This window comes from Salmo salar, chromosome 11 (genome assembly GCF_965601325.2).
Source record: "Salmo salar chromosome 11, fSalSal1, whole genome shotgun sequence".
NCBI lineage: Eukaryota > Metazoa > Chordata > Actinopteri > Salmoniformes > Salmonidae > Salmo > Salmo salar.
In genome coordinates this window covers 35,155,223-35,180,012 of record NC_138301.1, presented here as the reverse complement: position 1 = coordinate 35,180,012, position 24,790 = coordinate 35,155,223, and the positions used below count along the sequence as shown (strand labels likewise).

The 24,790-nt window shown below is 44.8% G+C and overlaps 1 protein-coding gene across 10 annotated transcripts in view; it reads right to left on the bottom strand.

Annotated features, from left to right (window-relative positions):
• ppip5k1a (diphosphoinositol pentakisphosphate kinase 1a) overlaps window positions 1-24,790 on the bottom strand; it is a 46,417-nt gene that overhangs the window by 3,993 nt on the left and 17,634 nt on the right. For 3 of the 10 annotated variants that reach the window (XM_045689404.2, XM_045689405.2, XM_045689407.2), the window contains 23 exons: window positions 24,260-24,381; window positions 22,799-22,900; window positions 22,436-22,522; window positions 21,902-21,977; window positions 21,102-21,214; window positions 20,471-20,556; window positions 19,261-19,386; window positions 19,056-19,177; window positions 18,794-18,976; window positions 17,843-17,984; window positions 17,123-17,346; window positions 16,627-16,754; window positions 16,266-16,380; window positions 16,051-16,158; window positions 15,854-15,970; window positions 15,204-15,344; window positions 14,759-14,852; window positions 12,043-12,168; window positions 9,413-9,475; window positions 6,789-6,845; window positions 5,445-5,624; window positions 2,133-2,270; window positions 245-358 (listed from right to left, as the gene is read on the bottom strand). In XM_045689404.2, the coding sequence (XP_045545360.1) occupies window positions 245-358; window positions 2,133-2,270; window positions 5,445-5,624; window positions 6,789-6,845; window positions 9,413-9,475; window positions 12,043-12,168; window positions 14,759-14,852; window positions 15,204-15,344; window positions 15,854-15,970; window positions 16,051-16,158; window positions 16,266-16,380; window positions 16,627-16,754; window positions 17,123-17,346; window positions 17,843-17,984; window positions 18,794-18,976; window positions 19,056-19,177; window positions 19,261-19,386; window positions 20,471-20,556; window positions 21,102-21,214; window positions 21,902-21,977; window positions 22,436-22,522; window positions 22,799-22,900; window positions 24,260-24,381 (2,764 nt within the window). The remainder of the gene's footprint in view (window positions 1-244; window positions 359-2,132; window positions 2,271-5,444; window positions 5,625-6,788; window positions 6,846-9,412; window positions 9,476-12,042; window positions 12,169-14,758; window positions 14,853-15,203; window positions 15,345-15,853; window positions 15,971-16,050; window positions 16,159-16,265; window positions 16,381-16,626; window positions 16,755-17,122; window positions 17,347-17,842; window positions 17,985-18,793; window positions 18,977-19,055; window positions 19,178-19,260; window positions 19,387-20,470; window positions 20,557-21,101; window positions 21,215-21,901; window positions 21,978-22,435; window positions 22,523-22,798; window positions 22,901-24,259; window positions 24,382-24,790) is intronic. The other 7 variants (XM_045689408.2, XM_045689409.2, XM_045689410.2 and 4 more) reach the window with 7 other exon arrangements.

Genomic DNA, 24,790 nt, shown 5'->3' with positions numbered 1-24,790 from the left:
GATACAGTGGGAGGAAATTACATGTAAGCCTTAAAATGAGAAATTTCAACTCCAACTTCTAACACTTTTTGACATGTACACACACACACACACACACACAAATAAGACCTACTGATAGTCATTTGATGCTAGATACCAACACTCTCTAATACTCCCCAATGCAACTCCTTCTCCTTCTCTAAAAACAACTTAACCGGTCAAACTAAAAGGTAAATGAATTACATGAAAGAGAATGAACACTCACACCAGGGAGGTCTGTCAGAGCGCTGTCGGGGGGATACGGAGGAGGAGAGGACTCTCTGAGGCATGTAGGAGTCCACCGACGGCTGGTTCTGAGAGTCAAACATGGCCGACAGAGCTGTGAGGAGAGAGGTTCACACAGGGCTGTGAGGAGAGCGGTTCACACAGGGCTGTGATTCAGTGTGTGTTTCATTAATCAGTGATACCTTATACAGTGGGGCAAAAAAGTATTTAGTCAGCCACCAATTGTGCAAGTTCTCCCACTTAAAAAGATGAGAGAGGCCTGTAATTTTCATCATAGGTACACTTCAACTATGACAGACAAAGTGAGAAAAACTATTCCAGAAAATCACATTGTAGGATTTTTAATGAATTTATTTGCAAATTATGGTGGAAAATAAGTATTTGGTCAATAACAAAAGTTTCTCAATACTTTGTTATATACCCTTTGTTGGCAATGACACAGGTCAAACGTTTTCTGTAAGTCTTCACAAGGTTTTCACACACTGTTGCTGGTATTTTGGCCCATTCCTCCATGCAGATCTCCTCTAGAGCAGTGATGTTTTAGGGCTGTCGCTGGGCAACACGGACTTTCAACTCCCTCCAAAGATTTTCTATGGGGTTGAGATCTTAAGACTGGCTAGGCCACTCCAGGATCTTGAAATGCTTCTTACGAAGCCACTCCTTCGTTGCCCGGGCGGTGTGTTTGGGATCATTGTCATGCTGAAAGACCCAGCCACGTTTCATCTTCAATGCCCTTGCTGATGGAAGGAGGTTTTCACTCAAAATCTCACGATACATGGCCCCATTCATTCTTTCCTTTACACGGATCAGTCGTCCTGGTCCCTTTGCAGAAAAACAGCCCCAAAGCATGATGTTTCCACCACCATGCTTCACAGTAGGTATGGTGTTCTTTGGATGCAACTCAGCATTCTTTGTCCTCCAAACACAACGAGTTGAGTTTTTACCAAAAAGTTATATTTTGGTTTCATCTGACCATATGACATTCAACCAATCCTATTCTGGATCATCCAAATGCTCTCTAGCAAACTTCAGACAGGCCTGGACATGTACTGGCTTCAGCAGGGGGACACGTCTGGCACTGCAGGATTTGAGTCCCTGGCGGCGTAGTGTGTTACTGATGATAGGCTTTGTTACTTTGGTCCCAGCTCTCTGCAGGTCATTCACTAGGTCCCCCCGTGTGCTTCTGGGATTTTTGCTCACCGTTCTTGTCATCATTTTGACCCCACGGGGTGAGATCTTGCGTGGAGCCCCAGATCGAGGGAGATTATCAGTGGTCTTGTATGTTTTCCATTTCCTAATAATTGCTCCCACAGTTAATTCTTCAAACCAAGCTGCTTACCTATTGCAGATTCAGTCTTCCCAGCCTGGTGCAGGTCTACAATTTTGTTTCTGGTGTCCTTTGACAGCTCTTTGGTCTTGGCCATAGCGGAGTTTGGAGTGTGACTGTCTGAGGTTGTGGACAGGTGTCTTTTATACTGATAACAAGTTCAAACAGGTGCCATTAATACAAGTAACGAGTGGAGGACAGAGGAGCCTCTTAAAGAAGAAGTTACAGGTCTGTGAGAGCCAGAAATCTTGCTTGTTTGTAGGTGAACAAATACTTATTTTCCACCATAATTTGCAAATAAATTCATTAAAAATCCTACAATGTGATTTTCTGGATTTTTTTTCTCATTTTGTCTGTCATTGTTGACGTGTACCTATGATGAAAATTGCAGGCCTCTCTCATCTTTTTAAGTGGGAGAACTTGCACAATTGGTGGCTGACTAAAGACTTTTTTGCCCCACTGTATCTGTCACGTCAAGACGTTTCTATGTGGTTTTCCTGTGTGTGGTGTGTGTGTGTGTGTGTGTAAAACAGTCCATTACCTCTTGTGGTCCTGGAGTGGGCATCTCCACCAGTCTCACACACGGCGGTGATGAACTCATCCACCTGCTTGAGGGACAGCGAGTTGTGCAACGTCTCCAGTGGGTAGATGGAGGGCACCATGGAGCAGCCTTCAAAGCCTGCAGTCAGAGAGGGGAAAGACCCAGGCCCGCAGCCCCACCACCCTTCAGTCAGACTGGGGTAGGAGAGGTGGTTAGAGGGGTCTCTGGAGCAGGCAGGACCACTACTACAGCCAACACCACCTCCCCAGTCCCCAAGGCCAGTCACTCACCCTACTGCAGTCATCACCGGCAATCCTAGTTCTGGATGTGGAGTGCTTTGTTCCAGCCCTGCACTATCATCAGCTGATCACAAAGATTCATTTGTTTGTTAGTGCTGGGCTGGAACCAAAGCCTGCACCCTGGGTAGCTCTCTGGAACTAGAGGTGGAAGGTGAACACTGCCCTAATGTTACGGTGTATTTCTGCTATGGTGTATTTCTGCTACGGTTGGTTTCCACACAAACAATACTGGAGGCAGACACAGGACATGCCTGATTCATGTAACCACATACAGTATGAGTCAAAGATTTGGACACCTTCTCATTCCAGGGTTTCTATTTTTTACATTGTAGAATAATAGTGAAGACATCAAAACTATGGAATCATGTAGCAACCAAAATAAAGTGTTAAAACAAATCAAAATATTTGAAATTCTTCAAAGTAGCCACCCCTTTACCTTGATGACAGCTATGCACACGCTTCATGAGGTAGTCACCTGGAATGCATTTCAATTAACAGGTCTGCCTTGTTAAAAGTGAATTTGTGGAATTTCTTTCCTTCTTAATGCATTTGAGCCAATCAATTGTGTTGTGACAAGGTAGGAGCGGTATACAGAAGATAGCCCTATTTGGTAAAAGACCAAGTCCATATTACGGCAAGAACAGCTCAAATAAGCAAAGAGAAACGACAGTCCATCATTACCTTAAGACATGAAGGTCAGTCAACGCGGAAAATGTCAAGAACTTTGAAAGTTTCTTTGAAAGTGCTGTCGCAAAAAACCATCAAGCGCTATGATGAAACTGGCTCTCATGAAGACCACCACAGGAAAGGAAGACTCAGAGTTACTTCTGCTGCAGAGGATAAGTTCATTAGAGTTACCAGGCTCAGAAATTGTAGCCCAAATAAATGCTTCAGAGTTCAATAACAGACACATCTCAACATCAACTGTTCAGAGGAGACTGTGTGAATCAGGCCTTCATGGTCAAATTGCTGCAAAGAAACCACTAATAAAGGACACCAATAAGAAGAGACTTGCTTGGGCCAAGAAACACAAGCAATGGACATTAGACCGGTGGAAATCTGTCCTTTGGTCTGAGGAGTCCAAATCTGAGATATTTGGTTCCAACCGCCGTGTCTTTGTGAGAAGCAGAGTAGGTGAACAGATGATCTCTGCATGTGTGGCTCCCTCTGTGAAGCATGGAGGAGGAGGTGGTGTGATGGTGCAAAACTTGTGACACTGTCTGTGATTTATTTACAATTCAAGGCACACTTAACCAGCATGGCTACCACAGCATTCTGCAGCGACACATCTGGCCATCCCATCTTGTTTGCGCTTAGTGGGACTATAATTTGTTTTTCAACAGGACAATGACACAAAACACACCTCCGGGCTGTGAAAGGGCTATTTAACCAAGAACGAGAGTGATGGAGTGCTGCATCAGATGACCTGGCCTCCACAACCACCCGACCTCAAAACAATTAAGATGGTTTGGGATGAGTTGGACCGCAGAATAAAGAAAAACCCTTGAATGAGTAGGTGTTCAAACTTTTGACTGGTACTGTACAAGACAAATCTCACACAAAACGACTGTACAACACAAAAAGCATCCCTTACCCCAGGACACTAACAGGAGAATAAAGAAAAAGAAGCACTGTGTTATGCGATCGCCCGGCACTACGTGAGTATTAATCATGGCTCAGCTATATAGGTGGGTTTCCTACCCAAGGCTCTGATGAAGGCGCCCAAACCCGACGTACGTCCCGTTAATAAATACTCAGATCAATGCAGACACAGCGCGCTCCTTTTTATATATTGTTACAAATAGTCACCTGTTGACATGTCCTGGGGTAAGAAATGCTTTTTTGGTGATTTTCCAGTCCCTTATTCGAGCACTCGATTCCTTGTTTGTTCAGGCTGGGTTGAAGCGAGTTTGGGTACGCTTTCTGTCTACTGTACAACACATTTTTATCCATTTTAGTGGACAAGCGACTCAAACCATATCCAGGAAGCAAGACAGACATGCACGCTGTCTTTCACACTACTGCGCCGACCCGAACTGTACTGGTTTGGATATTTTCTTCACTGTCTTTTTCAGCCACTATGGTGGATGTGTAACCAGGGCAGTACAGTTCAGCATGACTCAGTAGTGTGAAACGGGTCTTATTGACAGTCAGTAAAGCACCGGAACACTTCAGATCACACAGCCCAAGGGGTCTACAAAGCAACAAATCAGTCCAGTCGATAGACCATCCATTCACTGTAATCCGTGTACATTTCACATCAATCGTGAAAAACAGTTTACAACCAAGTTCACTCTATTGAATAGAAAAGCATTAAACAAAGTCTACACCAACCAGACAGGGATGCTATTGCTATGCTAAATTGAAATGCCACATGGTTTGAGTATGTTGTATCAGGAACATCCTAGTGGGCAAAACTGGTTGAACTAATGTCATTATAACCAGAAACTAGTTGATATTATGTAATTATAATGTCATTTCAACCAGAAACCAATGATTTCTGGTTTTCTAGTAATACCTAGGTAGTTGTTTAATCTCAGACAAGTGATCTAGTCACAGGCTGCGCAGTTTTATACAACACAATGCTTTTCATTTCAGACAAACAGCATCTGACAACATCCATCCACTAGCTAAGCTACATTCCAAACTGCAGCCAGTTCCTGGTTCAAAAGATCTACGTTGGCAACAGTCACTCAAATTAAGACCATTAGTACTAAAAAGAAGCAAGATGAAATGAGAACTGAACTGCAGGGAGGAAATAAGATTCAGTTAAGATAACTAATGCAAGACACCTGAAAAAGCCAAACCACACCAAATGGCAAGCCGCTCTCCCAAAAGTCGCAGGCAAGCATGCGTCAAACAAACCACCGAAGGCAAAGCGGCGAAAGTCAACTGCGGCGGCAGTAACTAGCAGCACACCAGTACCAAAGAAACCTCAGATCTGCAAGCAGTACAGCAGAGGGTTTAAAGGGCATAGGAGGGCAGGGGGTTGAAGAGGGGCTGGGGGTCTGACCGTAGAAGTACTCTAGGGAGTCCTGGCCAGAGATGAGCCAGTTACGGAAGAGGCGGAGGTGGTAGGAGCACTGGTTGAGGTGGTGGGCCAGCGCCCCGTCCAGAGAGAGAGGGCAGCACAGGTTGGCATCAGTGGAGAAGCGCCTCAACAGCTGGGCCACGTGATGCTCCTCCAAGGGCTCTGGGGAAGGAGGAACAGGAGGAGAGAGGATAGGACGGATGGAGCAGGGGAGGAGGAGATGGAAGGAGGAGGGGAGGCAGAGGATGACCATAAAGGATGAGGGAAGAAGATGGGCAGGATGGAGGAGAGCCAGAGAGGTGGGAGCAGGAGAGATGGGAGGAGAGCAGGGAGGGGTGGATAGATGAGGTGGGAGGCAGAGGAGGATGCGAGAGGAATAGGAAGAGAGAGAGTAGAGGGGGAAGAGAGGAAAGAAGGACAGTAAGGGGGGGAGTGAAATGAGGAGAGGGAGTGGAGGAATGACACAGCAGAGGTAATGGGAGGAAGGACAAAGAAGAGGTATCACCCATTGTGTGGACAGAAAGGGGGTGACTGGCAGGAGGGGGAGAGGTATCACCCATTGTGTGGGCAGAAAGGGGTGACTGGGAGGAGGGAGGGAGGAGAGGTATCACCCATTATGTGGACAGAGATGGGGTGACTTGGAGGTACAGTAAGTTACTGCTATTTCTAACAGCCAACCTTCTCCTGTCAACCATCCCATTCCTCCATGCTCTGGACCAGCTACCATAAACGGCAAAAATCTTCAAGCAACATTCAGCGGACCCCATCCAACCCAATCATCCCACAGGTTTGCACAAAGACCTCAGCAAAATCTGCTCCATCCAACTGTCCCCAGCATTGAGAGAGAAACGCCTCAAACTCCAAAAGACAGAATAGCGTATCACATGGCTCCACTGCAATCTCATCTTGGTTACGGAAAAAGCTCTGGGATACAATCCATAAGTTTAGAAGACAGAAATACATATCCAATGAAAATCCACAGAGGAAATGTCAATATTGCATTTAATGCGTTTCATTTTTTAACAGCATTGACTAGTTTCAAGTTGAGAGACCACATAGGAGCATTTGCGATAGAACTGAAGACGTTGAAAACGCTGAGACATGGAGCTACACATGCTTAAATATGTCAAATATGTTTGTGTCATTGTGAATACATTCAAATCCTAGAGAGAAAAGAACACTCAATCCGGTGGCCAATAAAAATACACTACGCGAAAGCGGTCCAGCGTGCATAGCGTTTTTGCCGTGCCACTACAATCAATCCTGTTTGACAGGTTGCGTAAAGCTGCAGTTGGATGTAAACCTGAGCCTCATTCGTTACTGTACCTGAGACAGGCCACCACAGAGGGCGAACAGCTACAGCAGACGTATCATCCTGTGTCCCTATTCAAAAGTCAATATATACACACACAGTTGTGAATTGACATGCTTCAAGTTGCTTAAAATGAAATGACGGTCATAAAAATGTAAAAAATCCCATAAAAGCAATTAGGTGCTGTGTTCATGTACTGAAATGACATTTAGGGGCCTCATTTATAAACGTTACCTACACACAAAATATACCCTGAAATATGCGTGAGCCAGTTTTCCTATCCTCCCCGCAAACTTTTTAACATTTTATTTCACCTTTATTTAACCAGGTAGGCCAGTTGAGAACAAGTTCTCATTTACAAATGCGACCTGGCCAAGATAAAGCAAAGCAATGTGACACAGACAACAACACAGAGTTACACATGGAGTAAAGAATAAACAAGCCAATAACACAATAAACAAGTCAATGACACAGTAGAAAAAAGAAAGTCTATATACAGTGTGTGCAAAAGGCATGAGGAGGTAGGCAATAAATAGGCCATAGGAGCGAATAATTACAATTTAGCAGATTAACACTGGAGTGATAAATGAGCATATGAAGATGTGCATGTAGAGATACTGGTGTGCAAAAAGAGCAGAAAAGTAAATAAAATAAAAACAGTATGGGGATGAGGTAGGTAGATTGGGTGGGCAATTTACAGATGGACTATGTACAGCTGCAGCGATCGGTTAGCAGCTCAGGTAGCTGATGTTTAAAGTTAGTGAGGGAAATAAAGGTCTCCAACTTCAGCGATTTTTGTTTGGGCCATGCATACACACATTCTCTAGTGGTTGACGTATTGTATAGCAAGCAGACAAGTATTTTGTGCAAATACAGGATATGATGACGCTCTTATCCAAAAAACTACTAAAAAACTGGAAAATATAACAAGAGGCAGCCATTTTCCATTAGTGAGAAGAGCGAAAATCGGACATAGGAATGTATTTTAATTTTATTCTCATAACCATTGCAGAATATATTCCTCACCTTTTCTGGCAGTGATTGGTTCATATTGCCGAAGTAGCCATACAACAAATTATTGCGACCATCTCTCATTTAACTGGACTGAGTATCCTAGTAGGCCTAAACAGACAAGCTATGTACAGTATTTCAACTTTTGATTCATGAGATCCCATAGGCAGTGCAGTTCATAATACAGAGTCCAAATGAACAGGTGGTCTTCTCCAGAACCTGCTATTCTCCAGAAGTGGCTCTGCCCTCCAGCAGCGATGGCTCCAACGGTGGCAGATACCCAAGTACACCTGTCCCTGTCCCTAACCAACATCCCTACAGTCAGAATACTAGACCTCACAGGCAGTGGCCAAGTACACCTGTCCCTAACCAACCTAACCATTCTACAGCCAGAATACTGGACCCCAGAGTGTGAAGTGTACTCAGAGCAGGTAATCTACTCTTTTCATGTGTCAATCTAAATATCATTGTCTCCAGGTATTTAGTGATTGGACATGGAGTTCCTCCTGACTGCAACAAAGGCAAGACTGTAAATAAAAGCCTTAATTCCAGGTGTGCTATATTAGGGTTGGAGTAAAAACCTACAGCAGGGTTGGAGAGCCCTGCAGTATACACTACATAGGCCCTCTGAAATATACAGTTGATACACAGCAGTCTGTTTTATGTTGTAGTTGCCTGTGTGGCTTAGTTGGTAGAGCATGGTGCTTGGATTGTGGGTTTGATTCTTTCTGGGGACACACGCACAAAAATGTATGCACACTTTGGATAAAGGAGCTTCCAATATTTCTCTCGAAAACCAGTTCTTCCTTGACAGTGTTGCAAAGAAAATGTCTAAACCCCTCCAATATAATGATCAAGTTTATACTTTCACTACATAGCTTGTAGGCCTCAACCAGGAGTAAAATATTTTCATAAAACGGAAGAGTGATTTGAATTCTGGTTTTCTGTTTAAAAACATTTTACTCCTGGTTGGTGCCCACTACCCAGTGAATATAACCGGTGTCTCAAGGAAAGTGTTCAAAATCCCAAGGTACTGAAAAGGGTCCTGGAAAACAATGAGCTAGGTATTTCACAAGCACACACACATTGGTCATATGCAGATTCATCCATATCATGACAACCATACGGGGTACAAAAAAAAATACAAAAACACGTTAACCCTTTCCCCGTTTAGCAGTAACCGCCAATCGTTCTGTCCCAGTCAATTTAGACTGCAAAACAGTTTATTCAGTCATCCAGTCACCTATTCAAAAGTGTAGGCTATAAGTTGTAGCTTAGGTTGCCAATGAAGAATATTAAATGAGAATAGAGGGGACTGAAGTCACAAGAAACAGGGGAAGGGTTAGGAGTTGGTGAGGGTTTTTGGTTGGTGTTTTCAAGAGATGGTTTCAATACACATCTTCAACATAAATAATAGATGTGTACACACACACACAAAGAATGTGGGGTAGTGATAAAGTGAATGGGTAGACAGAAGAAAAACTGAAAACCCCAGAGGGTTGGGAAACATGGTAGTAACAGCCACGTGAAGTAGAACCGAAATGTACAAATAAAGAGAGATTTCCAAAGACATGCAAGACAAACGGAGGTGGAGAAGTGGAAATATACCGGAAAGAAGCAGACGTACCATTAGTCGGATGCTTTGCAAACGACACAGAAAATCTCTTTACTGCCGGCATAGACAACAACTCTGAGGAAATAGAAAAAGGTCACTAGTGTTACCATCGGTCACAGAGCACCTGCAAAGGGTTTGTGTGTGTGTACACTGGATGTCTTGGTGGGAGGGGTGTTAACTCTTCTTGAAAATAGTTTTTCTGGCGTTAGGTACAGTGTCAAAGGTGGTACGCATTTAGGGGCCATTGCAGAAAAGTACACAAGTTACTAATAAATAAAGGTAAATAAAATAAAACTCCATGTGAAGTGTTTGTGGTTCCAAGAGGAGTTAAGATAAAAAAAGGTACATAAGAGGGACAGACAGGCAGGATCTTTTGGAGGAACACGCTAGATGGTCTATAATTGACGAGGTACAAGGTGTGTTAGAAGTGCGGACAATTTCAAGATCAAATTACAGGCACATTGGATGAAAATCTCTCATGATGACAGGAGGAAATGAGACGGCTGGAAATGTAGGAGATGGAAGACAAAAAAGGAAAACAAAAACCCATTTCCCATCTTGACAACTTCTCAACGATTAGGGACATTTAGCGGTACGTATGATGTAGGCCTATACACGCCCCCAACTCCAACCACTCCCTTCAGATGTGTTGCATCCCAAATACAGGAGGAGAGAGATATGGTGCGTTTGATTTAGCTTGCCCATTCCATTGTGAATTAGGTTATCAGCCCTCCAGGTCTGCCACGGTGCTGGGCAAACTATATCAAAAGCTTGGAGTATTGTTCGAAGTAACAAAGCATCAAGACTGACCGCAGCAAAGTACTGCTCAACACCATTTTGCTGGAAGGAGGTCAGCTTCACAGACACATGCATGCACACACAAGCACTAAATCATGTCAATATAGGTTCTTCAAAAGGGACTATGTATGAGAACACCAAAGATCACAGTGATCTCTGATTCAGATGTTTTTCATGATCACTAACCAGAGTAAGGACGCGAATGATAGACTTCATGGAACAGCAGACATGATGAGCGTGACTCGACACGGAGTGAGACGCAACAAGACAACCGAGAAGATGGCAGCCCAATAGAAAAACAGCTATGACAACATCACAGTGACACCATGTGGACAGCAAACCACAGACAGCTTTGTCATCCCATGTCTGCTGGTCTAGAGAACACAAAAGACAATGAACAATTCAAAAGCTTGACCGCTACGTAAAGTTGGTATGTACAGGTAAACACAAAATGGCATCTCTTGACCGTCAATGACAGAAATGAATGACGGCATTCTCTCCATAAAAAACTAAAACAAAACTGTCATTTAGGCTCAAACAGATCCAAATACAGAATGGCCTAATCACTCATATGTGTGTGTCATGATATCAGCGCAAATATGTAAATATGTGCGTATTGTAAGAGCAAACATGGCCAAGTAAGAGTATGGACAACGGCATACTGTGCTCATCATTGAATGGGACTTCAACTAAATCAACTACTGGGACTTTCTACTAGAGCTCCAGAGCCATCTGCTGACCGAGTCTCATAAATACTTTCAACTCTGATCAGGAAACCATGGGAATGTTCTAGAAAGAATTTGAAAATATACATATACAAATAAATCTTACAAGTCCATTTAGAATGTCTTACAAGTCAACATTATAAATAGGTCTACAGATTATTTGTTCTCCATTCAACTGAAGATAATTTATACAGCTTTGACATTTAGCCTAGTTTCTACTGGACACTTGATATGGAAGCACTACGGATATTTCACAAGAAGTCTTTACAGATTTTTCCTAATTATACTGCAGCACTATGTGCCAGCAGGTTGATATTGAAGGAGGCAGGATACCTACAGTAGTGAGTTAGATAAGTGTTCTATGTTAGCCTTATTGCGTGTAAATAGTTGTAAGACCATGTTAAACAGATATGAATACCAAAACATGAACCATGCAACAAATATGAGATCACAACAGTGGTGTAACATCTGGTTTAGGTCAGGGTTTCTAAGGGAATATGTTCAGCTGTGGCTACTACCTTGTGGCCCTAATTGATCTTTTCAGGCTTTGTGCTTTGCCAGTCTTTAAGGGAGAAATGTCATCGTCAACTGACAAACTTATGTTCCATATTCCAAAAATGTCAAAGCTCCTTAACCTGGGTGTCACACTGTTTCTACGTGTATCAATGCAGGCTACATCGTGGTCTTGGCAAGACAACAACTTGGATACTGGCTAGAATATACAATTTTCACACTATCGTGCCGACCCAAACTGTGCTGGCTTGGATCATTTATTTTCATATTTCTCCTTCACCACATGGTTCCAGCAACTACGGTGGATGTGACCAGGCCAGCTCAGCTTGGTTTGGCTCAGTACGGTTCATCTCAGTAGTGTGAAAAGCACCAAGGTGCATTACAAGCATGAAGAGAAACCTGCCCTGCTTGGTGTGTGACTATGCAATGTGAGGGATGGTATGGAGGTCTGGTGGCCAGCAGTCTAATGCAGGGTTACACAACCATGGTCCTAGATAACCACAGGGTGTGCAGGACCAGGGTTGCCCACCCCAGATCTAACAATACCCATCCACTGTGTGTCTCTCTAGGCTAGAGGAATTATAAAACAGGACCTTGGCCACATACCGTCTTTATAGGACAGGCTGCCTGAGGAGAACTTTTTCCGGTGTGTGCGCGCGTAGTCCTGCAGGTTGGGGGCGCTAGAGGAGCCTCCCAGGACAGTGGTGCTGAAGAGTCCCGCACACTGAGATCCTGTGGGAGGGGTGGGGGAATTAGTCAGCACAACACAACATGCAGTTATTCAAACAATGCTCTGACTCAGTTAGCATGAGGGGAGAGAGGTACTTAGCAGACCTGGGTTGAAATACTGTTTGAAATCCTATCAAATACTGTATCTGGGCTTGTTGAGCTTGTCTGGCGCAAAGGAACCAACAGAACAGTTTTAAAGTGGAAACCGTGGGCGGCAGGTAGCCTAGTGGTTAGAGCGTTGGGCCAGTAACCGAAAGGTTGCTAGATTGAATCCCCGAGTTAATAAGGTAAAGATCTGTCGTTCTGCCCCCAAACAAGGCACAAGGCACTGTTCCTAAGCCATCATTGTAAATAAGAATTTGTTCTTAACTGACTTGCCCAGTTAAATAAAGATTAAATAAAAAATGTATAAATAAAACCCCGTCCATCTGGCACTCACTCCAGGCAGACTAGAGGTAACACCACAAGTATTTGCAAGATTTCAAATAGTGTTTGAACCCAGGTGTAGTAGTCACGACTCCCCATACTAAGGTCATTCAACATCCCGACTCCTAACCTATGCAAGGCCAAGGGATCTACTGTAAATAGACTTATTATGAGCCACTAGGCTTATTTAACACCCTTTTCACATAAGCGCTCCGACTAGACCTTGCTGGCTCTGATAATATGTGGTTCAGCTGGTAAGAGAGTGACGCTAGCAATGTCAAGGTCGTAGGTTAAATTCCTAAAGGTATCACACACAAGCATAAGAAATGGAGGCACTCACTGTACTGTAAGTCACCTTGGATAAAATAATCTGCTAAATGGAATATTATCATTATATTTAGATTGTGATGTTCTTTTCACATGATCCTTTCCAGCACAGTTCCAGCAACTATAGTTGGTGCGTAACCAGGCCAGCATGGCTCAGCTTGGCTCAGATGAGTGGTGTGAATAAGGGTTTAAGTCAGTACATGTCACTTCATAGTTACACAGATGCAGTCAAATATATTGGCAGCTTTGCACGCTTCACTATTTCTTCTAAAATACGTTTTTTGTGCACACATGTATTTGTTTGGTTTACAACTGCACATCATTTTATTTTTACTTTGAAGAGAAAAAACGAATTGTCTTTTTTTGTAAAGAAATTACACAAAATTCGAATTAATTTGGTTGGAGGCAAGTGATTCTTGTTTATGTGTAATTTATTTACTTAAGTTGCTGGTGCCTACCTGGTAAAAATAGCCATTCAAATCAGTTTTAAAAATCTTTCTCCATTGACCTCCATTTAAAAAGCAGGAAAACACCATTGTGCATTTCAAATGGAAACCTATTCCTTCCTAATATGGTGTTAATGACCGTGGCCCAAGTGATTCAATGTTATAAAGCTAATATTAGCAATCAAACCAGTAAGTTCAAAGGAAGTTTGTCAGATGTTAGAAAAATCCAAAATTAGAGTAGATGCACTTGGAACCTCAAAATAAATTGTCATTAGGATGGTTAATCATAAAAACATACATTTTTTCCAAAACTCAGATAAAAAAAATAAAATCAGTGACAAGTTAACTACACATCCCTACAATCTTAAAACTGAAAACCTGGCTACCACTTGAATAGCCCTCCAGTATGGTCCGTATGCGCCCACGGCAGCTACGCCTCCGGCATGGTCCGTATCTGCCTAGCTAGGCCTCCGGCATGGTCCGTATGTGCCCACAGCAGCTGGGCCTCCGGCATGGTCCGTATGTGCCCACAGCAGCTGGGCCTCCGGCATGGTCCGTATGTGCCCACAGCAGCTGGGCCTCCGGCATGGTCCGTATGTGCCCACAGCAGCTGGGCCTCCGGCATGGTCCGTATGTGCCCACAGTAGCTGGGCCTCGAGCATGGCCCGTATGTGCCCACAGTAGCTAGGCCTCGAGCATGGCCCGTATGTGCCCACAGTAGCTAGGCCTCGAGCATGGTCCGTATGTGCCCACAGTAGCTAGGCCTCGAGCATGGTCCGTATGTGCCCACAGTAGCTAGGCCTCCAGCATGGTCCGTATGTGCCCACAGTAGCTAGGCCTCGAGCATGGTCCGTATGTGCCTACAGTAGCTAGGCCTCGAGCATGGTCCGTATGTGCCTACAGTAGCTAGGCCTCTAGCATGGTCCGTATGTGCCTAGCTAGGCCTGTAGTATTGTCCATAGTACATTTGTCATTTTAGTAATTTAGCAGACGCTCTTATCCAGAGCAGTAGTGAGTGCATACCTTTTCATACCGGTCCCCCGTGGGAATCAAACCCACAACACTAGCGTTGCAAGCGCCATGCTCTACCAACTGAGATACACGGGAATCGACTGTGAGAGCACCAATGCCACCCCTCACTCTACCACCCACGGGAATCGACTGTGAGAGCACCAATGCCACCCCTCACTCTACCACCATAGGCTTTAATGACAGTTGGGGTGATATAGGTAAACACAGTTGCCATAGCTACAGTGTAAGGGAAGTTGCCCTTAGATGCTGCTCTTAGGTTCATTTTGCATTCCCCCCACTAATGGTTAAGGCTAGGATTGGGGGAGGGGAAACTGATCCTAGAGCTGAGCGTGTTAGGGAGCAGGGAGGAAGGAGACACCCACCTAGACCACTCTGCTTCATCTCAGGGGACTGGCGAGAGCAGGAGGGGAAGAGACGGTAGCTGCCTGCTTTGGATGAAGACGTCTCCGACAGGACCTGGGGTGACACATACACACATTATATGGTAAGGAGCAAATTCAGAGCGTCTGACACCATACACAGATCTCCATCACTGGCTGCCAGACTGAAGGACCACATGTGACCTCTGCCAGACAGACAAGTAACTCAGAGCAACAACACAGCAGGAAAGCCCTGGCTTATGGCTGCATCCTAACTCATGGAACACAAAAGTCTTATAGTATATCTTTATAGTTTAAAGATGCTTGCAATCCTTGTCTCATATTTCACTGCTGCTGCTACTACTACTATCACTACAACTACCTCTGGCTTTATTGACAATAGAAGGTTGGTGTGTGTGTGTGTGTGTGTGTGTGTGTGAGATTTTACCTCCATAGACCCAGTCTTCCGGTTGCGAATCAGAGGGGATCTCCGGTGGATGCCCATTGGCTCAGAGAGTGGTAGGGCCCGGTCGGGCTCGTCACGTGATAGATCCTCCAAGCTGCCAGGGTCTGTCTGTTTCTGATCATTCTGAACCAGGAAGAAGGGTGCCACAGACATGGGGTGCGTGCACACAACATAACAAAAAAAAATACAATATACCATACCCACACACTTCACAGGGCATTGATGTACCACTATGGGCACTTTCACAGTTCCCTGTATGATCCGGATGCTGGATCGTTTGGTACCCAGATCCACGCTATAAAGCATGCGTGAAACTCAAACTTTGGCTGAATGAATCCTGGACCTGCCAGAGTGGTGGGATCAAGATCCAGGACCAGAGTACCAGGCTTTGTGACACGGCAGCCCGAGTAACGTTAAACTTTTGCCCGTTGTAAACAAGCTAGCTTGCTAAGTCATGTAGAATGTGCATCTTGCAAATTTCACCGTGAAACGGTTATTTTCAGTTCTTGTTAAACCATCATATATTTTGTAGAATTCTCAGAAATGCCTCATAAAACCAAACCAGGGTAGTGAATTTCATATGTGAAAACATCCTATTAGATTAACATTAGGACCAGACATTAAACACTTACCTCTGCGGAAGCGGGACGGAAGCCAAAGCCCATTGGTGCTTTCTCCTCCTCCTCGCAACCTTTGACCCCAGGGCTGAAGTGAAGCTCCACATGGAAACGCTCCTCTGACGACAGGTCCTGAGGGACAGCACAGAGAGGGCTTAGTGAAAGAAAGGGAAACAGACCCACACCTACTACAGAAACACACACACCACTACCTTGTTGTTGTCCTCATACAGCATGATAACTATCTGGGTCATGTAGTTGAGTTCAGAAACGGCACCAAGGTAGTCCATTGCCCGCTTCCACTGCTGGTCCTTCTCCTCCTGTCACACACACACCAATTATTGGATCGAATGTAGTTCTGTTGCTGTTGTTCAGGGAAATGTAGTTCTAGGTAACCGTAGTTCCTCTGTGGTAGTTATGTGCTTACGTCGAGCAGGCCTCCGTAGCGGAAGGTGCTGAGTAGAGAGTGGACGTGACTCTCGCTGGTGAAGTACAGACGTGTCCGCACGTGGCGACCTGGTGACATCACTCCTCGAGAGTACCTGAGTCGCCAGAGAAACAGAACATCAATGTTTTTTTGTTTTTTTTATTGCCATCAAACATGGACCCTGTGAACAAAGACATAATTGACTGAGCTACAACTTCATGTTGCTGTTGCCTTTACACGCAGATCTAGGATCAGCTCACCCTTTCCAAATCTTAACCATTCGGAGAGAGGAAACGCAACTGACCTTAAATCAGCGTCTAGGTGCAACTTGACTATTGCTGCCCTGTGAGTCAAGACTCACAGTGGATGGAGTTTGTTGACTGACTCATCCTCGTGGGTCCTCTGGAGGTCCAGCTGGATCTTCTTGACCAGAGGTAGGCAGTAGGCGTACGCTATGTCCAGCTTCTCCACTTTGTTAATGCCGTATTCCTGAGGAGAATACACAAGTCGTGAGCATTACTCCCTGCCTAAGACACACAGCGGTCAGAGCATTGCTATATTCAAAGTCTGGGAGCATATAAACAGTGACTGGTGTCCATCAACAGTAGGTATGAGGATGTCAGCCAGAGCTTGTGACAGGCTGTGGAGTTCCAGAGTATCCATCTACCGCTTACAACTGACCCACCCAACCCTCCTTCCTCATCTGTGGTATGATAATATCAGCGAGGGCTTGTGACAATCTGAACAGCTCCAGAGTATCCATCCATCCATCTCTCCAAACATCCATCCACCCACCCATCTCTCCACTCCATCCATTCCATCCATCCACTCCACCCCTCCTTTCCTCCCTCCCTCACCTGTGGTATGATGATGTCGGCGAGGGCTCGGGACAGCCTGAACAGCTCCAGTGTGTCCTCCAGGCCCAGCGTGGCGTTGTGCTGTACGTCGTACTTCACGCAGTCATAGATATCCGGGATCTTGCTGATGTCGTAGCGGCCACTCTTCATCCGGAAGTCCCGCTCCAGCTTGGACCAGCGTTGCAGCATCAGCTCCAGAGACTCACTGTGGTACAGCTGCAGGTCTGAGGGTCAGGAGGAGAGGAAGAAAAGGAGATGATATGGAGAAGAGGAAGTAGAGGACAGGTAGGAGAAACACAGTAGTCTGGGATTGGTACAGATCAAATCAAATTGTATTAGTCACATGCGCCGAATACAACAGGTGTAGACCTTACAGTGAAATGCTTACTTACGAGCCCCTAACCAACAATGCAGTTAAAAAAATAAAAAATAAATAAAAGTAACAAGTAATTAAAGAGCAGCAGTAAAATAACAATAGCGAAACTATATACAGGGGTGAACTGGTACAGAGTCAATGTGCGGTGGCACCGGTTGGTCGAGGTAATATGTACATGTAGGTAGAGTTATTAAAGTGACTATGCATAGATGATAACAGAGAGTAGCAGCAGATCCACCTCGCCTTGTGCTGTATTGATTGCCAATGTATGGTTAGCGTTCAACATTGTACCGAGCTGAAATAACACCATCACAGGGCTATACTATGTTAACAAAAGGGTGTACCTGCAGATTTGGGGTCCTCTAGTCTCTTGCGTATCTGGGAGGTGAGACTCTGGATGAGTGTGTAGACCTGGTCGCATGTCATCACAGGGTTCTCCACAATCCTCATAGAGTTAACCACAGAGGCTGCACCTGTAGGGGCCAGCTGGACAGACAACTCGCTAAAGAACATTATGCAATAATGAATAGCTTAAAACATCTAAATCCGCTTTGCTTTCATTACAACCAATTACAGAGCCCAGAATGATCAAAGAGCAGAGCAATAACATAGCAGAACAATTTCCACCCTCCTGTAGCAATCCCTAGTTTCTATACATCATCTCACTCACGTATGAGTTAGCCTAGCGCCAGCTTGATTTAGCCCAGCGCCAGCTTGATTTAGCCCAGCGCCAGCTTGACTTAGCCTAGCGCCAGCTTGACTTAGCCTAGCGCCAGCTTGATTTAGCCTAGCGCCAGCTTGATTTAGTCTAGCTTCTGTCCTTTCCCATTCAGTAAGATGCATTAGAAATGAGGAGGAAACTAAAAGCTTCAGAAAGTATGTGGAAAAGGGAGCTTGTTCCGCTTGCAAACCTCATTAAGATTAAGCCCTTCCGGAGGCTAGATTTACTTTAGAGACTTTGTAACAATGCCCATTTCTTTTTCACTCTAACCCCTTTTCTTTATAGCTTCTGTTTGTAATGGAGGTAGTATGGTGATCAACCTATGCTTTCCTGATAAGACTCGTGTCAGCGCCCCAAGTTAATGCCTAGGCTAGGGCACACAGACGACCCGAGTTTGATACCTGAGGCACAAAACCAATGAAAACATCCCGAAGCGGAGTGAATGGGCAGGTACTATCTACTAGCCTGTTTTCGTTTTGCATTGTACAAACTTTTGCTACGGTGTGCCCTGAACACTACCCAGGTCGGTTGCACTTAGTGATTGGCTGAGCAGGAATTCAATTAAATCAATTACCCTATCGTAGTCCTCCTCGGTGAACTCCTGGTCTTTCTGCATGATCTCGTGGAGACGGGCCTTGACGCGGTGTTGGCAGCCGCTGAGCGAGTCGCTGTCGTTGTCCAGCAGGCCGTTCATGTTGGCACTCTTCACCATCTGCACAAGGATGGGCGTCAACTCTCCCTCTAACGCCAGCAGACCCTGCCAGGCAAACACTCAGATAAACACATTTACACACACAAAGAGCTTTGACCTCTAACCTCTGACGCCTAGTGGTTACCTTGGCGAAAGCTGCGGCAGTCATCTGCACTCTGCCCTCGTCAGACGCGTAGATTTTGAGGTCGTGTCGGTACGTGCTGTGTAACCGTAGCAACCCGCAGCCAGGGAACCCAGCGTAGTCTCCTAGAACAATAGACAATGATCAGATGTTTTTTTCAGTGAACATAGTTGGCAACAGTGTTTTGGTGTGTGTGTGTGGGTCTCACCTTGTCCTCCGGGGTACATGCAGCGGAAGGCCCTGCCCAGCTCTTCAGCCTGTACCCTGCCTGCTGGGGTCAGCTCCCCTCCCCACTTCAACACCAGCAGCAGAGAAGGGCACTCCTTACGTGTGTCTGTGGAACAACACATCAGCTTAACTAGCAATCATTTCAATCCTACGTATCGTAAAACCTCAATTGAATGCCCAGGCTGGCTTTAACTGTGTGTGAAGTGGAGTTTGGTTGGAGACCAGTACGTATTGAATGCCCAGGCTGGCTGTAACTGTGTGTGAAGTGGAGTTTGGTTGGAGACCAGTACGTATTGAATGCCCAGGCTGGCTGTAACTGTGTGTGAAGTGGAGTTTGGTTGGAGACCAGTACGTATTGAATGCCCAGGCTGGCTGTAACTGTGTGTGAAGTGGAGTTTGGTTGGAGACCAGTACGTATTGAATGCCCAGGCTGGCTGTAACTGTGTGTGAAGTGGAGTTTGGTTGGAGACCAGTACGTATTGAATGCCCAGGCTGGCTGTAACTGTGTGTGAAGTGGAGTTTGGTTGGAGACCAGTACGTATTGAATGCCCAGGCTGGCTGTAACTGTGTGTGAAGTGGAGTTTGGTTGGAGACCAGTACGTATTGAATGCCCAGGCTGGCTGTAACTGTGTGTGAAGTGGAGTTTGGTTGGAGACCAGTACGTATTGTACTCAGGCATTTAATACAATTCCTATCACTGATAGCCCAGTTTGAAATTGACAACACTTTTGTTACATTTAGCACACAAAACATTTGTTACAAAATGAGAAAATGAAGATTGTGCAAAAGTAACTGCGGATCACCTACCTACCACTCTGTGATAAAACTCACTACTTGGCAATACCAACGGTGTTTTTGACATGCAGCGCTCAAACGTCTAGCGCTAGATAGAGAAACTATGACTATGAACTGGAGCAGAGTGGAAATTTGACGTGTTCATGTGAGGAGAAACTGATACCCAGCTCTTACTAGAGACCAGCATTGATTTGCTAGAATGTCTAGTGATATCTGGCTACCATAAGACACTGATGCTTGCTGGAGGCTTGGCGCGTAAGGGACGTTTTACAGTAGAACACTTTTTCTACAAATGTAACTCAGGCATATAGTACGTGGTGCTGGTGGCTGGGGGAAAGCTGCCCCCATATGATCTAAGCAGTAGAGGTGAAATGTTTCCTCCGTTTTCTCCATACCTTCCTCCTCGCTGGATGTTTTGGGCTGCCCATGGGGCAGGTAGGTGATCTGTACTTTTCTGTTGATCCCTGAAAAGTGGCCATACCTGGAAAAGACAGGAATAGAAAAAAGGGAGAACCATGTGTTATGACTGTCCCCATGTCCAGTCATACAAGCATTGAATAGCCTGGGTGTCAGTCTGTTTCTGCTTCAGCCAACTTGTCATTGTCTAGCTAGCCAAAACGTGCCTGGAAATCAGGGACTACGCAATGAAAGTGTTGTTGAATGCAAAACCAGTTAGACACAGAATTTTTTTTTTAAACAGCCTCAACTTTGTTCTAGCTGCTTGTAGATAATTTGTCATCATCATAAACTAGTTACCAGTTCAAAGAGAACCGATTCACTCTTCCTCAATCTTTCAAATGTCTAAGAATTACATCTGATTGGACTATCCTGCAGGTTCCATACACTACTTTACAGCTTTGTGATTGCACAGACAAAACTGGACATTATGTGCGTTGTCCAGTTCATATTTTTCCGCAATCTAGTTGATGACATTTCGATAGAACTACGATGACCTAGAAAGTCAAGAAGCCCCAGGTGAGACTGTGTGCCTAATAACACGTTGGCCTAGTTAGACACGTCACTCACATCTCCAGAACGGTCTTCAGCTGCTCCAGTTTGGATTTCTTCTCTTCGATCTCGCAGTCTTCTCTTCCATCACCCAGTTCTAGCAACAGTTGCCGAGCTATGTCCAGTACCTCCTAACCACACAAAGGAGATGGACAAAATGACAAAGCCATCAGAGAGATGGAATAGAATGTATTACTTTGAGGAAATTATTTTAACAGTCTTGTGGTTTACACAAACAAAATGGACAGTTGAAATTAGTCGTGTCAAATGGGATTACTACACACAGCTTTGACCATCTAAACACAGGAATTGATACATTTGCGATCAAAGAGCGGTGCGATGGCTAACTAAGTGAATTCTTTCAACCCACATTTAGTCAAGTTAGTAAGATATAACTAAGTACAGATGTGGTCAAATGAAGAGAAAAATCTAAATGTACAATTTATTTCTTCATCTTGATCCTATGCAGTTGTTAAACACACACACACATGTAAACAAAACAAAAATTCAATGAACAGATTTTAGAAGAAAGTGAATCATGCAAGAGTGCCAATATATTTAACCGCATCTGTAAGTTAGCCAGCCAGATATATTATTTACAGTTAGTTAGAAATCCCTCCTACACTCATTTGCTAGCTACCGTAACACGTTTCCAAAAATGACGAAGTGGCCAAAGAAAAGAGGATATAGTTTGTATAATATCAACTTTTCAGTACAAAGGCCTTTCTCAAGACCAGAAAGGCCTTTGTACTGAAACGTTGAAACTATAATGCCCTCTTCTCGTGTGGCTTTGTTGGTCGCTCATTCTATTTAGTTACCTGCAGTTGTTTGGGCTTCTTCAGCTTCAATTTCCCTGTCTTGTAACCCCCGTATGTGTCAAACAATTCAAAAAACCTATTGAAGAGAGAAAGACATTGTATTTTATACCAAATGTAGTAAAAAAAAAATATATATAATAAATATAAATAAGAGATCAAGTCACTTATTTTGATTATTTACATTTTGATTATTTAGCAGATGCTCTTATCCAGAGCGACTTACAGGAGCAATTAGGGTTAGGTGCCTGGCTCAAGGGCACGTTGGCAGATTTTTTTAAATCTAGTTTGTTTGGGATTCAAACCAGCGACCTTTCAGTTAATGGCCAATAGGCTACCTGCCGAGTCGTCATGGAACAGTGGATGTCATGAAGTTTAATGACTGGTAATTTGTCAGGATTATTATGACACGATTTAAAGACTTAAGAGTTAAATAAAGGTTAAATAAAATAAAAAAACAATTAAGGGGTCATTGACGATCATGACTTCCAAGGCATTACGCCTAGACTTTACATACAGGGTTACCAAAGAACTCACATGGGATTCCGCACTTCCATCTTCATCTTCTGCTTAGGAGTTCGGTCTCCGTGGCGGATTATTGCGATGACACAGCGTAACTCCATCCTGATTGGAGGGAATGTGACAGTAAAAAGGAATACGAGTGAACAATGATGGTAGGTTGGGGTAATGACTTTTACCCCATCCCTGGCATGTCTAAATAAGCGGAAACTTCACAGTGAAGCCAGTTATCTTTTGAGACAGCAGTGGTTTTGATGTTGTGGCTACAGTAAAGTTGTACATTTGTCTACCTCCTCAAAGTTTTTGCGCCTACAAGTTTGTCTTGGCAACGTTTTAACGATCATATGCACTAACATACTAGTCTGTGTGTGTGAGACTCACATGGTGCCAGATGTGGTTGGGACGATGGGGATGTCCTCAGCCTCAGTAGGGATGGACCAGGGGATGTGGAACTGAGGAGCTAGCTCCCTCATCACTATATTACTGCAGAGGACAAGGAAACAGTTCACATAGAAATACATTATGGTTAACATACAGTCAACATTTACCAACATCTGGATCTTCTGACGGATTATTAACTTCTATGTAACTAGTGAGATAATGATAAATGCAAGTCATCTGTAGTACCATTTGTTTCCCCACTGACATTGCTGATAGCTACTTTATTGAGGAAACATGTACTTACTATGATTGAGATGCGATTGTTCCACCTAGCTATCTTAAGATGAATCCACTAACTAACTACATGTCGCTCTGGACAAGAGCGTCTGCTAAAAATCATAACAAAACAACTGAAATGATTCAGGATCAGCTGTCCCAAACGACACCCTAGGCTACCTTTAATCAGTTTGTGCTGAACTGGACTAGTTGTTATTGGCTTACAGAAGGGGGGGGTGGCCAACCTTGATCCTGGAGAGTGCCAGGTTAATTACAACCCAGCACCAACACTAAACTCAAATAACCAGGCTTCAACAAAGACTGCAATTAGTCTAATCAGTTGTGCTACAGCAGGGGTGGATCTGAAGTCTGCAAACTGAAGTCTGCCCCCGTTGGACCAGGAGTCACAACACTATGCCCCTGTTGGACCAGGAGTCACAACACTATGCCCCCGTTGGACCAGGAGTCACAACACTATGCCCCCGTTGGACCAGGAGTCACAACACTATGCCCCCGTTGGACCAGGAGTCACAACACTATGCCCCCGTTGGACCAGGAGTCACAACACTATGCCCCCGTTGGACCAAGAGTCACAACACTATGCCCCCGTTGGACCAGGAGTCACAACACTATGCCCCCGTTGGACCAGGAGTCACAACACTATGCCCCCGTTGGACCAGGAGTCACAACACTATGCCCCCGTTGGACCAGGAGTCACAACACTATGCCCCCGTTGGACCAGGAGTCACAACACTATGCCCCTGTTGGACCAGGAGTCACAACACTATGCCCCTGTTGGACCAGGAGTCACAACACTATGCCCCGCTTGGACGAGGAGTCAGAACACTATGCCCCGCTTGGACCAGGAGTCAGAACACTATGCCCCGCTTGGACCAGGAGTCAGAACACTATTCCCCGCTTGGACCAGGAGTCAGAACACTATGCCCCGCTTGGACCAGGAGTCAGAACACTATGCCCCGCTTGGACCAGGAGTCAGAACACTATGCCCCGCTTGGACCAGGAGTCAGAACACTATGCCCCGCTAGGACCAGGAGTCAGAACACTATGCCCCGCTTGGACCAGGAGTCAGAACACTATGCCCCGCTTGGACCAGGAGTCAGAACTGGCATAATGTAACCCTATGAAAACACAATATGACCGAAATAGCCCTCTGGCACATCGTACCCCAGGATCTTGGCACAGTCGTCGTAGTACTTCATGGAGTTCTTGACGAAGCTGAAGCCGTTGACGTCGCAGACGTAGGAGTGACCGTTGGCTCGGAGAAGGTCAAAGCCACACACTGTTTGCTGCAGGGGGAAAAGACAGTCAGATAGGAATGACATGCAGCGTAATTGGGGGTGGCATTATCGAGAATATCAATAAGGGTAAGAGGGGGAAAATGTACTTATTGAGGGTGTGTGTTTGTTTATTCTCCTTTATATGACCTCAGCCTCTGTTCTGTTTTCTCTTCCCTTATCAATCAAAGTGATTGATCAGCTTGAGAGTGCACTCAACAGGCTGCCTGGAGCTACAGTACATCAGACCTGGGTTCAAATAGTTGAAGTACTTTCTTTAGCCTGCCTGGGGTGCTAGGTGGGTGGGGTTTGCACTTTTCTATTGGTCCCATTGCAACAGGCAAGCACAATCAAGCACAGCTAGGGTATTGATAAGGGAATTATATAATAAAAGGTAAATGAATAAAGAATCCATCCCTGA